The 16,697-nt window shown below is 35.9% G+C and overlaps 1 protein-coding gene across 12 annotated transcripts in view; it reads left to right on the top strand.

The window, feature by feature from the left end:
- The window catches only part of LOC121857233, a 257,437-nt gene that overhangs the window by 218,219 nt on the left and 22,521 nt on the right, over positions 1 to 16,697 (top strand). For 7 of the 12 annotated variants that reach the window (XM_042353209.1, XM_042353207.1, XM_042353206.1 and 4 more), the window contains 6 exons: positions 1,532 to 1,629; positions 3,524 to 3,634; positions 7,256 to 7,879; positions 10,045 to 10,107; positions 14,213 to 14,417; positions 15,081 to 15,171. In XM_042353209.1, coding sequence (XP_042209143.1) covers positions 1,532 to 1,629; positions 3,524 to 3,634; positions 7,256 to 7,879; positions 10,045 to 10,107; positions 14,213 to 14,417; positions 15,081 to 15,171 — 1,192 coding nt within the window. The remainder of the gene's footprint in view (positions 1 to 1,531; positions 1,630 to 3,523; positions 3,635 to 7,255; positions 7,880 to 10,044; positions 10,108 to 14,212; positions 14,418 to 15,080; positions 15,172 to 16,697) is intronic. The other 5 variants (XM_042353208.1, XM_042353211.1, XM_042353210.1 and 2 more) reach the window with 3 other exon arrangements.

Genomic DNA, 16,697 nt, shown 5'->3' with positions numbered 1-16,697 from the left:
CACTAACAAACCGCTCCCGTCTTTCTTATCATAGTTGTAGTCCAGTCTTTGAGCTGAATTAATTTACTTGTTTATAAGTTTCAATTGTTCAGGCACAGAGATACATACAAAAAGTTACCCCGATCATGATCTTAGAATGTTATTAAAGGTAAAACATCCTCTAAAAGGTAAAACATCCTCTACTCTTCTCCGGCTCTTGTAATATTTTTTTTTTATGGAAAATCTTCCTCTTACTTCATCTTGTCATCGAGTGTTTATTTCACCGGTAACTGAACACTGGCGGGGACATTTACTGTCTAGCAGCAGGTTGACTATGACTCCACTCTTCTTAAACTTTGCCGACGCAGTACGTAACGCAGTGGTGAATCTTTAAATTGGCGGTCAAAATTAACGGCATAGCAGCGGCGCGCCGTGGTGAACCCTGCGGTAATACCAACATTAGGTAATACAGTTCAGTATAGGCAACGGATATACTGTATAAATATGTAAATGTTCCTTTTCATTAATGTAAGGTATGTTCAGATTTAATGGAAAAAGTGTTATTGAAGGATTTAATCTTTTGAAATATTAAACTGATTTCTAGAGAAGTCGGTGTCAACACTAAAATTAAAATATATCTGTGATACACATTTTCACCCGGGTGCTGTTGTATAGTGTTATATAGCTTAGATAAATGTCTGTGAAATTACACCGTTATTCAGAGGTTTTGTTGTGAACATGAGTAGGCCTAATGGTGTGAGTGCTCCTTACCTTAGATTTAATGAAGTTATATTTATTATTTTTTTAAATTTCTGAAGACCGAAAGTGCACGTACGCTTCACTTTCATAATACAGTATTTCACCATTACGCAAGAAACGGTGTTTTTGTGAGGCGGTTCAGTGCTATTGTAATAGGCTGGCGTTGTCGCAAGCCCACACGTGAAAATATTTGTTCCTTTTATTGCTCGCCATTATCCCGTAATGTTATATTTGGTGATAACCTTTATTGTCTGATATTATTTAAGATTATATTGCCCAAGTGTATTGTATAAATCACTGAATATTTCTTTATTATTATTATTACTATAATTTTTATGTGGGTAGTTTTGTTCTGTTGGTATTATGTGGTGGTAATGTGATACATGTTTGGTGATGTAATTTTTGTTATCATTTTAGGACTCCGGCATTACATGATTGTAATATGTCGCCATTTTTAAGACCACATATTTTTTTAATTGATGTATTAGCTTAGTAACTTGATCGGTTCATCAAGTATTGTGGTATAATGGTTAACTTCAACGAAAAATAAATATATCAATATCGAAAAAAAAGTTGTAGATGTTATAAGTTGGGTGGTTGACCTTAGTGTTGTAAAAAAAAAAGTTATTATCTTTGGCTGTTATTTTAGTCAAGGCACTGAATTTTTGGGTTAAGTATTGAGTGTGATATTTGTGATATTAAATGTGGTTGTGGTGTGTATAATGTATTATTGTGTGGTAGTACTGTGTGGTTGTGGTATATGGTGTTAATGTAAGGTGTTTGGTTGTTACAGGTGGTGGCGCGGGAGGGCAGCAGCAGGATGGAGGTACTGGATGGCCGCCCGGCTCCCGCCAGCCCGGACCATAGCGACCCACAGTCACACCTCAACATGTACGTCAGTCACTGTTCGAGCGTCATGTTGCTTGTCTAGTTATCTCCATATACCTATCACTAGGCCTTTTACGGTACTTTAAGTTATAGTACAAGTAAGGGGACAAGTTAGTCTTACTATCTTGCCGTAGAAGTTGATAGTAAGTTAATAGCCAAATAAGCGTTTAGAATATTTTGTTGTGAGGGAAACATGTTTACTAGCCATCAGAATAAGAAGAAATAAATTGTTCTTAAAACATCTCGGGCCTTATCACCGTGTGCCTCATCTTAATATGTCAGAACTCTGTGGAAATGAATATGCAAATTATGTTTCAATTTGAAAGTCATATTTCAGTATGTAAGTCACTCTTCTGTATATATACTTTATAAGTCACCCCTTGGGCCGCGGTTATCACTGAGCATGCTGCCATGTCTCGTACTGGCAGTTGGGGATTATTAACACGTTTGATCATAGAGTGAGCCTTCTCCACCGTGTAAACGATTGCTCGTCTATGTATCTAAAACAACATTTCATTCAATTTTCAATTTCAATTGTTTATTCCTTGATAGAGGAAGCAGGATCCTAGTGCTGTCACTAGGTACCCCTGTACAGTGACACCAGAAGCATCTGGCAAGTGTGACAAGTATATACAGTATAAATATTATAAAGGGGCTTACTAAAGCCTAAGGAAGGAAGGATATTCCTTTAACATATAATCAATATTATTTACAAAATATCTGACCAGTATGGGGAGGATCATCGTGTCTCCGTCAGGGGGTCGTGGAGTGGTGGTCCAGCAGGCGTTGTGTGTGGGGACATCTTAGGAGGTAGTGAATAAGGGTGCTGCTGTCGGGTAACATTTCATTATAGGATTCTTTTTTTTCTCTTTTTACTTTATAACGTATTCCCAATTTTTGCATTTGTATAATATGATTCATCTAACCATGAGGAGACTTTTAGGGGTGACATCTCTCTTGTCTTCTGAGACTTTGATGCATAAATGATATACAGGAGAGCCGTCATCCTTGGCTTTCTACATGCATAATCAGATAGGGTCATTTGATTCAAGTTTTTGGCTTAACTCAGGAAATGGTTTGGTTTGGAACAAAATATATCCCTTTACTGTATTGGTGGAAACAAGTACAGCTTAACTCATATGATTCTTATTTTCAGACTTAACTATTTATAATTTCATTAAATTTCTTAAGTAATTTTTACACCAATTTTTCTATTTCAGTTTAAAATGCGTTTTTTTAAGTCACAACATCAAACAATTATAACGTGTCCTACAGTAAACCTAATAAAAGACATTGTAGTATATGAATATTTATTTATGTCCCCATGTCTGCCCAAATCATTGTGATCTTGCTTAGATTAGGACAGTACTAATTTATCTTTAACCTTAGTATTGTTGTTAAAACTTCCTGTATGAACGTCCTTCAGTTTTGGTTTCTGTTGCTCATATTACTGAAGTGTGTATTACTAGTAGTTAGTTACACAGACAGTCAGGGATGGCCAGATAATTTCTTCAAAATCAATTTCACACCCATTTCTCATTAACTGTATAGAATCTAGAGTACTATGGTGGCCCTTGTTACTTAGTTTGTGTAACAAGTGGTCGTTAGATATGGTTGTTGTGTTAAGTTAGTTTGGCCCAATATTTAAAAAAAATGGAGAATTCTATGCAGCATATATGATTAATTATAGCCTTAATAAATGGTGTATTGTCTTCTTTCTTGTCGTCTCTGTATTTAGACAACAGTAATCACTGTATTATTTCACTCATTCTTGTTTAGTGAAATAGATAGTCTGCATAGTTTTCTCTGATCTATACAAGAAGTAAGTTACTTTTGAAGCATGAAGAGTACTGTAGTTATTAATCTATGTGATAATAATGGCGGTTTGTCCTCTTAGGGGCGGTGTAAGTCCCCCAGAGGGGCCCACTCCCCCTGCCCCCCCGCCGCCGCCGCCACAACAGCAGCCACAGTCCGACGGCTACTGGAATATGCACCTTGAGGTGCTCAGGTCAGGCTCCTACACCATATGCCTGTATCTGCTACCTGGCTTTATGGAGCTTCCCCGTTACTGCTATTTGCCTAATGCCGAATTATTTCATCCCTAGTGGTCACATAATTTTTATTTACTTGCTTGTAATTGCTCCTTTACATTTTGTCTCACCGACCAAAGGCCACACCATTTTTATCAGCCACCACTTGGCCCTACTCATACCTCAGTCATATGGCTGCTGTTACTGTATATCCCTTTCCCTGGCTACTGCTACACCCTTCACCAGGTCATTACTGTAGTCTACCTTTCTCGTCATCGCTTTGGCTATGCTGCCATTACTTTATATGGTCAATTGGTTCAGTCTCCCCTAGACAGTAGTTTTCTCTCTAATTTGTTAAGTATTTTATGCATTGTAGTTGCATGTGGTTTCTTACTAACCCACTAATATTTCACAAGCTGCATGGACAACTGTGAATAAAATGAAGCAGTAAATAATGTTGTACTTAGTATAAAACTCTTCCTTACTTATGCAGTCGTAGGAATAGTCGAGTGTGTTTTGTTTATCAGTGCAAACTACTTATTTTTAGTTTGTTTTGTGATGATTTTTGGCACAGTGAAAACCTTGAAAGTTGTCATTTTTTATTTAATCTATTTGTTTTATTCTGGTAGACAATTAGGTGGTATATCGTATTATTTGTTAGATAACTTCAGTTCTTCACATAATGAGACAAACCCAGTGATAATACGCAAATATATTTACTAGTTAGCAGGAATATTAAAAAAATTACAATACATTATCATTAATAATATAAAGGTGTTAATTTAATGATAGTTAATTTCACTTGTTAACAGTCGCATTGTAATTAGTTAGGGAATGACCTTCGCATAGGGAGAGGTACTGTATACTGTACATTGTTCCATATAACATTAACTGTGAGTCTGTAAGTGCTGTACCACAGAGTACAGTATTATGGTTATCAGCCTTATGCTTAAATGTGTTACCGAATATGTAGTGACACTTTTATTTTAGTATGTGCACTTGTACAGGCAAAATGAGACTGTTTTGAATTATACTGTAATATGTACTGCATGAATTGGCTCAAAAGTTGCCTGTTTTGTTTTGATGTATTGAAATATATTACAGTATACTGTACTGTATGCAGTTTATTATCGAAGTTTATGTTTATATATATATATATATATATATATATATATATATATATATATATATATATATATATATATATATATATATATAGTAATTATACAGTAAATATAATACTGTGCAGTACAGTACGGGTACTTGAAAATAATTACAGGTGCTGCTTCAGGTACTATACAGTGCTGTACTGTACTGTACTGTACAGGTATATACTGTACTGTACAGTAATCCACAACCGAGGCCATGCATACAGGGCAACATGAAATAAATATACAGTAGTAATATTTTAATAGATATTGGTATTTTGTGGTATAAAAACATTTATACTGTACTACAAAGATGAAAAGTAATTTATTTCTATATATAGAATGAAAACGACTTTCTTGACACACTGAATAGGGAACATTATCCATAATAAAAGACTGTATCCGGTATCCTTACCATACCTCAGTTCCTATTTGAATTTCTAGTTACAGCCTTTCAGTGTATATGAATGATAAAATAATTGCCCTATTGTCCAGCCTGATGAAATAATGCTTTATCACAAACCTGTCATTGAACTGAGACCTTTGAAGTGTTAACGTAGGGCACAGTACTGTCACACCTGCTGGCCCAAGTGTTGCTCTTGTTGAAGGGACAAATGATTCTTTGCTTTGCTAAATTGACAGTTATTGCAGAGAAAAATAGGAATTGAGGGAAAACTGGAATAGATCATGATCCTTTTACTGAAATCTGTTGATAGTATCTTTGAATAAGACAAACTGTACATGACACTGAAATGAAAAATAAAATTTAGGCAAAAATATCTTCATGTTAAGTGTTTAAATTAAAAATTCTTGTAATTTTTTTGAGTATAAAACGAAGACTATGTTTGAAAAGGGGTATAGGTGGAAGGGAGAATACAAGAGGATTTTAAAAGCTACTCCCTAGTCAGAACTATTACATTGATTCATATTTAGTTGTGGTAATTTTGGAGATGCAGAGAATGAAGAGATTAGGAAAATGATTTTGTATCTATGGCAATACAGTACAGGGTACTATACTGTACACTGTACAGTATCTATAATTTTTTTTTTTAATATGCAGGATGTCAGCAGACCTGCTGGGAAAGATATTTTGCTTCTTTTGAACAGAATTTTGTATAGTACAGTCCAGGTATTAGTAATTTGATTTTGATACCACAATGGTGAATGAAAAATTTATTGAATTAATGTTGGTGAGCATGGCTAGATTGACAAAAGAAATTATTGGAAACGAATTCTTTGTTCCAAAGATTATTTTAAAAGCTTACAAAACAACAGTGCATCTGTACCTCAAGGTATATTAGGTGTTTAAGTTTTCTCTATAATGCACTACAGTACATACATACAAGTAAGCTTTAATAATAAAATCTGTCAATAGTAATTAGGGTTTTTGTCATTATAGAGGTTGCACAGCATTGCTCTGCTCAAAGGTCTTCCAATGAATGATTTCAGCTAAAAAAGTTATTGGAAATTTAACACAAACTTTGATCCCAAAGTATATGTGTTAAACAGTTTTGTTAATTGATTCACCATAACTCTTGGTGTTGTCTTCTACAGCTGAATGTTCGTAACAGATACATTGTAAGGTCCAACTCTTTGTGTTCTTTTTCATTGTTGGGAAGAATCTTTTGAGCATCATTTGATATATACAGTATGTATCTGTATTACAGTATGTAGTACATGAGGAAAACGGTTATTTTAATTTTAGTTAACTAGCAGTGATTATAGAAGAAATATGTACTTTATATTCAGCAGGGTAATTTGGGAGAAAAAAGTAAAAAGTTCCAATGGCCCATGCGTAAGTTGATTCATTGATACATGAAATTTAGCAAGGAAATTCTATCCTATGCCTTTCTGTGGAAACCCATCAGGGAGAATTAAATCAAATTTCAGTGTGCATGTATTTATTAGGATGCTTTCACTCTTCATCAGACTTTCCGAAACTCAATTATGTCAAAAAGTCGTGAAATGTTGAGAGGTGTGTTATACAGCCTCATTTATTGTTGTATCTCTTTTATTCTGTGTTATCGGGTATTGTGTTATTTCTGTTATGTGATATTAACTCAAGCACAGTATTTTGTTTCAATAAATTATTTATGTTTTAGCATTAACCTTGCTTTATCTCCATATTAGTCTTGGGCCATAATATGTTTGCATGTACTTAATGTTTATTTTTTTTCTTTAATGAAACATGTTAGCATTTAATTTATTGACTAATTTGTCTGCTGAAAGTCTCGTCTGCATGTAGTGTTCCTGCAGCCTATCCTTGGGAAGTAATGCCTGTTTCTAAGGATATACTGTATACAGTACTGTACAATATAGCTATTCCAAACATATAATGTCTATTTAAGATTTTTTGAAGATTACAGTATGTCAGTACTTTATAAGGAGTGGACTCAATTTATTATTTAATTATAAAAATAAAAATTTCTAACTGTTGTTTGTTTCTTACAGCAAGTTGAAGGGTGAAGTGAAAGACTGGTATGAGGGTGACTCCCTAGATGCTGGGCTGGGGCAAGGTGGGGGTGTAAAACAGGAACAGGACCCCTATGCACCTTACTCACACCTGCATCAAAGTCACCCAATGACCCCAGAATCCATGCATGCCACGTCACTCAATGGACCACATAATGGGCCACTCGGCGGCCCTCACAACGGACCTCACATGGGCTACCCTCTTCAACAACAAACCCAGCAACAGCACCAACAACACTATCAGGGCTACCAGAGTCATCCTGGGATGGGTGACATGGCTCCAATGTCCCCAGGCTATCAGGGCCATCCAAGACCGCACCCACAACAACACATGAACCAACAACACATGGGGCACCATATGGGTCAGTATCCTGACCAACAACATGGGCAATATGGTCAGTATGGCCAGATGGGAGGTCATATGGGTCAGGGAATGCAAAGTCACCCTGGTCATGAAGGGCCCCCTGGCCGAGAGGGTGATCCCTACAGTTTTGTGGATGAATATAGCGGCCCACCACCCAGACCTGTCGAGGAAGTCCTTGGACAAACCCAGCCAAAAAGAAGAGGCCGCAAACCAAAACATATAAAACTTATGGAGAATGGGTAAGTCTTTTGTTGCATGTTTTTTTCTAAAATAATATTTTATTATTGTCTATAAAAATAGAGAACTTAAAAGATAAGCATAAATGTAGGTGTGGTTTACATATGTGTGTTTTTTAAATTCAGTACTGTATAGGTAATTAAAATTCATGGGGTGCAGTTGAGTGGATACAGCACTCACCTCTTGTCCCAAGGGTTGCTGGTTTGATCCTTGGGCACTCCAAGTTTGCCCATCTGTAAATGGTTCCCTAACTTGTAAAGTTAGGGAAGCGAAGGTGGTTGAGTGCAGTGCCAGCCACACTGCCCTCTTGTGAATCAAAAGCTTAATATAGTGTGATGTAATCATGCATCTGGGCTCCACTTTCACTCTTCAGTTACAAAACACACACAGGCACACACATCATTAAAGAATCATCTCCTTTGAGGTTATGAAATGCAGAAGGGATATGTTTATGAAGATTTATGGTACAGTACAATATATCAACAAAATAAAAGGAATAGAGGAAAATACTAAATCAGAGCAGAATATGAGTTAGAAAATGCTTGTTCCTGTTAGATTTTTATTATACTGTACCAAAAGATGTTTTGCAGACAGAAAACTTGTGCACTTCAATGTTCAGTATAGCTATGCAGTAAATTTCCTTTGAAAAATTGCAGAATGTACTGTGTCTTTCATGTACGTATGTCAAATTCTATATGACACTTCACTGTAATTGTCTTGAAATGTAGATGTTGCCTATTTATGTTACAAATGCAAGGACTTTCTACCATAATTTTATATTTAACATCATCTTTTAATGGGACTTGAGGAGCAGCCCTAGGCAGGACCATTCCCAATCCTTTTGTCACTTTCCATCTTTATTCTTCAAATGCTAAACATTCCATGTAGGTAATTCCTTAATATTCGTTCCAGTTATTGTACATGTGCTGTTGGTTGTAAATGGTTGCTTTCAATTATAGTTTGAAATTTTTTATTATTTTGGTGATGGTTGACTATATCTATCTTTGATTATGTTTTGTGATCATGCTTAGGTTCCCAATATTTTTTAGTGATACTTTTTAACTTGATGATTGACTACAGTATATTCTTGTTCCATTCATACAACAGTTTACTCTAAATTAGTTTTAAAATACATCATAAAACAGTAAAACCACACTGCTTCAAACTACAGGTATATGAGATTATGGTTGGGTTGAATTAACTAATAAGAATCAAACACCACTGGCCTTGGTGGACAGGGCAGAAGGTTGGCTGTGAGGGGAAGTGGGCAGTGTGGGCAGGCAGTAGGTTGGCAGTGAGGGAGGTGAGTAGAGCAGCCCAGAAGATTGATAGGTAGGAGTGCTGGGTAGGGCAGAAAGTGGGCAGTGAGAGTTGGTGTGCAAGGCAGGTAGTTGTCAATGATGGTTGGAGGGCTGGGCAGATTGATAGTGCGAGGTTAGTTGCCAGGGTCTTTAAGGGCACCCTAAGACTAAAGTGATGGGGGAGGCTGCACACCCTCATTACTCTCTCTGAATATGCTTAAACAGTACAGTATATTGTATACTGTATCTGAAAATGGAAACTATTAATATGTTCAAATAGGTTAATGGCTCTGTGGTCCAAACAACAAACCTCACATTCCATCCACGAGGTGAGAATGGATCCTGGACCTATCCCCGGAGGGCCAGGAAAACACGTAATCATCGAGTGGTCTGGGTCCAGGTGCTCGGTACTTAACATGATGAATATTTCTCATGGATATGTAAGATTGCCCTAATTGGTTAAGGTTAGCTAAATCACAAAACATGACATTAAAATTACACTTAGACGACATAAACTAGATACATTCACTTAATACCAAATACCGGTAACCCCATCCTGTTGAATATAGTAACACTGATTTACGTTGAGAAAATTTGATTTATTTTATTTATTTTTTTGTAATATCATTGGAAATGTTGTAAACTTCCCCAAAAGTGAAATTATATTATAATTATCATTTGAAGGTCCTGCACAGCATTCAAATGTCCCACATGTTAGGCAACATGATGCTATCTTCTTACAGAGTGAAAAATTCGTGTTGTGTTTGTATGCTGTGGCATTTGTTACACTAATTTTGATATTTACACACAAATAACGTTGTTTACACATGCGGTATCTTCACTAAAATACATTTTTCGAAAAATAGGAGTGGAATGCAAGGTGGCACGCACTCAGTCAGTGAGGTGGAGGGAGTGGCGGCATGTTTACAGTATGTGATCTCCTGGTTTTGTTCATTACTTCCTTGCAATAATACACCTTATATGTATATGTGCACTCATGTTTCTTGATGAATAATATTTACACACTTTACACTGAGCATCCACTTACCACCATACTCTCAACTTTAAACATGAGTGGACAAATTCATATTCCAAATTCAAGGATATTGAAATCTAGAAATAGTTGGGGTAGTCAGCATCACCATCACCCAGCAGACTAAACATCATTTCTAATATTGTGACAGCCCTTCTGAGTCATAAAATAACTTCCTAGAGTCACTTCTAAGTTTGAGTCATAAAACAGCTTCCCAGAGTCACCTTCTGAGAGTCAATGTTTGCTCTTCATACCTGAGGCAATACTGGCTGCATATTATCACCTCCTCTGGGCACCCATGTATAGGCCTGGAATTATCAATTAGTCATTTTTAATTTTTAAATTTTTTTCAAATGAATGACACAATACTGCTCTGCTTGGTAGCCTGTTTCTGTATGGGGATAATGATGAAAGGGTCATGGGAATAGAATAGTGGTATCAAATCTATCCAATTATTTTTCACCATTGTTGGAAAAGTGGAGGGACAGCAGCAGTACTTCTTGGGGCAACCTTTGTATCCTTGAGGGAGAGTGGAGGTAGGAGTGAGGCTCACATTACAACCTTATACTACTACCCACACACCCTCCCACAGTGCCACCCACAATGTTATGCCATTACCCACATTACTGCACACATCACAGCCACTTCCCACAACTTTAAGTCACTACCCATGCCACCCCACACTGCCACACACACAGTACAACCTTATGACACTACCCACATGGCCTCTCACTATGTTACCCACAACAAATCCTGTTATGGATGCGCAACAGAGAGAGCTGCCATCTGGTGATCATGGATAACCCTCGCAGTCGTGGAAAATTGCAGTAAAACAATGATGATGTATACTCTGGCCTCCTCTGTGTCTTATAGTTCATTCTGGGAATTGTTGTTATACAGTACATCCTCTGCTGCCTCACCTTAGATCATTTCATTGCTGCATTAGATGTAGAGCACTGTTGTCAGGGTATCCCTCCATGCCTCCCCTCACCAATATGGACGTGGGCAGAGGAAACCAGAGGTGATGAGGAACTGTGAATGTGTACTTCTGCCTTGGCAGGTGTAGCACTACCTACTTTTATTTGAGTATAATTTTGTTGGGGAGAATGTGAACAAGTCCATGGCTTGGGTGCTGGTGATGTTTGTTGTACATGTACTGTATCATGTCGACTATGAACTATGATCCAAATTTCTCTATAGGTTCAAGTGCCACCAGTGTCATAGGTTTTACAATCTCAGAATCCAACTCTGTTTTTTTCATAAGTATAAGGTCCATAAATATTGCAGTTATATCATGGCAGCTACAGTATCAGGTCAATTACCATGATGTGTTGGGGGCTAACTTTTTTGTATAAGAAATTTAAAATAACTTTTGATGTTATCTGCACTGCTGCTTTATGTGGAGACTGAGCTTAAACTGCACACCTATGTGCCAGGCTCCATATATATGGGTGGAAGAGGCATATGTGCTTACCATGTGAGAGATTTCAGACTACATGTACTTGGCCTTATATGAACACAGATCAATTATCAGGAAGTTGCTTGGAATTTCAGATTCCATAAATTTGCTCAGATTACAGTATCAGAAATTCATATAATATAGTTGGGTTTTAATTATTGTCGTGAGATAATACCCACACAGTATAATGAATAATTTTTTAAGTTCATCAAGTTGTGAAAGATTTTTAGGGTAAAATGAAAATACTGCTCTTTGATTACTCCTTTGCATACAGAATCACTCAACCTGTTTTAAATGGTACAGTATATATTTTATCCTATTGCTTTAAAGAGTATCATCTAGGCAGATTTTTAATAAGCCTTAGCATCCACCACCCATAAATTGACCCCAGTGTACTGTATAACACAATTCAGTTTTAGATTACATGGCACAGCTACACCGACGTTTTTACTCAAGGTCGACCTTATTATAGCAGACAATACTCCCTATCATACACAAAGAGTCCCTCTAGCACATCTTACCACATTAAACCTCCATATCAAAAACCACACCTCAGTACTGTACATACATCCCCAACCTACTATACATACGGTATATATATCTTGCTGTCACTCCCTCTCTCTCTCTCCAAAGTGAACTTGGTCTTGCTTAAACTGGACATAATTTGATGTATTCTCTTACCTCACATAATCAGTAAGCCTTATCCAAAAAGAATACCAAACATCTCTATGACTGAATAACTGGTCATTGAATTGTGTCTATCAGTTTAGTTTTTACTATGGTTAAGTATTGCTTTATGATAAAATAAGAGAAAGGGTTTTAAGCCCTCTAATTGTACATTCTAATACAATACTGTATTCATAAACAAAATGTACACGGTCTCCAAACCTGTAGTACTATCGTAGTACAGTACTATAATACTGTATACTGTACAGTGTCCACCTAATGTTGTATCATTTATTGTGGTAGTCATTTGTAACATAGATTTTTCATTACATATTTCATTACATGTTATAATTTTAAAGATTTTCTTCAGACTTTGTAATGTGATTGTGAAGGAATTGTGTTTTTCATAATCAGTCAAATTAATGTCAAGCACTAACGTCCGTAAGAACTTACAGAATTCTGTTGAATTTAGTGGCAGCCATATTTTCCCTTCAATTCAAACACTTAACATGTTAAGTTAGTACAGTACAGGGTATCTGTTTTATTACTTTTTCATCATTTTATTAAATACATTGACCTAATTTACATGAAATGAAATTTTAACTGTAACATAGTAGAGTGTATAATGTTTATTTTAAAGCAAAGGTCATTGTCATGATAGTGTTTTAACAGGTTAAACATTATTGGAACATTGAGACCAGTGTCTGCACCCCATTCTTAGTTGTGAACACAAGTGACAGTAACATTTTAATTTTGTTTAAATATTTATATTTATTTTTCATAGGTTCACATGAGTGAGTATTTAACACACTTAAATGTTCAGATAATCAGTATGAGAACCACATTCTTATGGCAGAGAAAGACTTACAGTATTGCCACATTTGGAATGACCCTTCCTTAACATGGATGAAGTGTCTACCTAGACACAAGGCAACACTGACTCTTAACAACTCCACTGTTGTATGAAGTGTATGTATTGCACCATTGTCCTTCACAAATCACCAAAGAGATCAGTCACATGTGGTGAGATACAGACTTTGTGGAAGTCTCAAATTAGAACTGACAAATTAATGGATTATTGATTAATCTAACTCTTGTTCAGATATTCTCATATGATATCAGATATCCAGCCTGTTAAACCACAGAATAAACCAGATACTTAGCATCTGCTGATAAGTTGCCCTGTTTATTGAACCATCAAGGAAATAAGGCCCAATTAGGTGCTTATTGTCCATGGCTGTCCACATCAAAACAGTTCACAAGTAATGACGATGATACTGATGTGAATTTTAAAAACTAAATGGCCACTTTTATGTGATTTCTTTAATATAAATGGCAAATTTATCTCTAAAATTCACTTTTCTGTGAAGGGGTATCTCAGGAAACACTTCAAGCACTCAAACAAGCATCATATGTCAAAGAGTTTTCTTTACAAGTTTAGTGACAAACACGGGATAGGAGAAAACGCGCCTTTAAATTCAATTTCTTGCACTTAAGCAAAGTTGATCTAGGGATACCAAGTTCTATAGAACCCATAATCCAGGTAATAATTACAACACATTCCTTAATGGTGCAATTTCCTGTGTCATGTGACATAGTGATGAATTTTTCACATGAACCAGAAAAAACAAATTAAGAGAAAATCATGGGGATAATAGAACATTGTGGACACCCTGTACATTGAGGAAATTCCTTTTAGTATCTAGACCAGAATCTTTGAAAAAAGTTTTATACACCATATTAAGTTTGCCTAATCAAAAAGAAAACTTGTAAGATCACTATATTTTCCTTATTCTGTAAGTAATACTGTATCATCAACACTTTAAGAAGATGATAGGTGTTTTGTCCAGAATATATAATTATTAATTTTTTACAGAGGTGACCCATTAGCAATAGCTGCTGCTCAAGCTGCCCATGAAGCCAAGAAACGCAAGTGGAAGCAACTAGGTCCTGATGGTAAGCCAGTCTTAGCACCCATAAAGCAAAGGAAGAAGGTCGACAGATTTGATGGTATTCCTGAAGATGAAGTAGCCAAGAAAACTTTACCTGATCATCTGGGCCCTAACCTGGACATAGTCATTGTGAGTATCACTGGGGATTGTTCATCGTATCCAAACACTCAGCTTAACCCCTAATGTGCTGTTTATAACAGTCTATATATGGCTCAGATATTTCAACATTCTGACTGTGTTCACTGAATTCTATTGTGACTATAACTCATCATGATTATATTTTTGAATATCAGTACAATATTTTAAGAATTGACGTATAGGAACTACATAATTGCCATTACATATATACTGGAGAAATGGCTTTGGGGTTAATATGCAGCAATAGACAGCCTCATTGTATCTGCAAAGTGCTGAAGAGATTAAAATTCACATTCGTGTGTTAACATATAGAGCATAATCTTATGAGTGTTCATAAAGTAAACATATAGAAAAGGGAAAATTATTAATTGAAGTGACTTAGAAGTGATAGATTTATCATCTCTGATACAGTATATAGGAAATTTTGTTTTATTGTAACATAATAGAGTACCTGTATATATAGTATATACACTGTAAGTACCTCTTAACTTAAATATTATTCGACATCTTGTTTCCAGAAGGAAAATCATTTAGCTAATTCATTTAAGAATAAATGGAGTGCTAAGTATCAGTGAGGCTGCAGTAGCTGTTGAATTTTTAAGCCAACCAATGGGCCCGTGCCCGGAAGAACAGTTTAATCATGGTAACATGAAGATTTCTAAATTCCCATTCCAGATCGGAATAAATCCAGGTTTGTTTGCGGCATACAAAGGACATCATTATGCAGGCCCGGGGAACCACTTCTGTGAGTACTGTGAAGGATCATTGTCTCCACATTTACTTATTTACTTATCTTCTTTTTTTTCTATTCCTTCCTTTCTCTTTCATTATCTTTCTGACCCATGTTGTTACCATCAGTTAATCTTTTATATTTGGTTTCCTTCATCTCACCTTATCATTCATGGCTTTTGTACCTTTCCACTTAACATTTTGCTGTGCATCTTATATTGTGCAGATTTTTTATACTGCTTTGTGGAAAGATAAATTAGATGAGATGGGATTACTTAATCAAGGGCCCAGGATGGCTTTGTGATCAAAACTGTTTAAAACAGACAAGAAGCATTCTTCAGAATATTGCCCAGTGCTCTGATTGAACTTGGCTCATTTTTTATCATTGGTACGAGCTACCCTTGTGATTGCGTTTTTTATTTTTTTATGACAAATTGAAGATAATATCTACCTTGCCACTTTTCCACTGCATGTAGTGGTAAAATTGCAGCTGGGAGAGCATTAGATAGTGTAGATACTCAATGGAATATAAGCCGAAGCAGACCATAGTGGGTAATATCTTGTCTGTTCTGCCTAGGTTTGGGATCAATCCCAACTATCATATTGCACTATCAGAGCACCATCTATGCAATTATGTGTTTGTTTGATTTTTGTGTGTGTTTAAGTGTGTGTTTGTGTGCGTTTGTGAATACTTGAAAATATTATTATTATTTTTTTTTATAGATTCATCTTAGATACTAGGGTATGAGGTGTTGAAAATTGCAACATGTTCAAGTTGAGATTTAGAAGTACATTAGCTACTATCCATGGGATGTTCACACCTGATAAAGAGCATCATAATGATAAAAAAATAAAGTAAAATGAGAGGCTATCAGAATAGTGATTATTTACAACATAAAAAATGGCTGAGGAGCTCTGCACTTGGTTGAAGAATCGTATTTTTAACACACCTTATCTCATGAGGCAGTGTTAGCCCTTCAAGTTACATCTATGAACAGAATAGTTATACTTTTGACATATAAGAAGGTTCATGCTAAATACTGTAGTACAGTATTCCCATTTAATATTTAGGTATTTTTGTTTTGTAACCATACAGTCTATTTTCCTTTTTTTAGCATAAGTACCATGGGACTTGCCTTATTGATCAGTGGTTACTGGCGATATTTAGAAGGCAGTCTAGTACAGTTCAGTCACTAATACACTGCAAACACTTATATTAAGATTATTCCTGCACTCTTGCCTTTGATGGTTTCTTGAGTTTTTTCAGTCATTTTTATCTCAACCAGAATAATGTGATGAGATGTGTCTTGGAGGACTTGTTTCTTGTGTTCCAGTCATGCTATCTGTGACGTATATCTCATGTTCTTACTGTTTGTGCTGTCAATTTGGAAAAAGTTTTAAACACTTTTTCAACATTTTAAACATTGAAAATAGTTTAAAATTAAAGCTATATATAAGTTCTTAAAATTTTGCTCATCATCTTTCTTAGAATTTTGTTGTTTGAAATACTGTAGCAAGTACACAAAGAAAGACATTGTACTC

The sequence above is a fragment of the Homarus americanus genome, unplaced genomic scaffold, assembly GCF_018991925.1.
Source record: "Homarus americanus isolate GMGI-L3 unplaced genomic scaffold, GMGI_Hamer_2.0 scaffold20465, whole genome shotgun sequence".
Taxonomy (NCBI): domain Eukaryota; kingdom Metazoa; phylum Arthropoda; class Malacostraca; order Decapoda; family Nephropidae; genus Homarus; species Homarus americanus.
The sequence above is the reverse complement of the archived record's forward strand: the minus strand, read 5'-3'. Positions and strand labels throughout refer to the sequence as shown.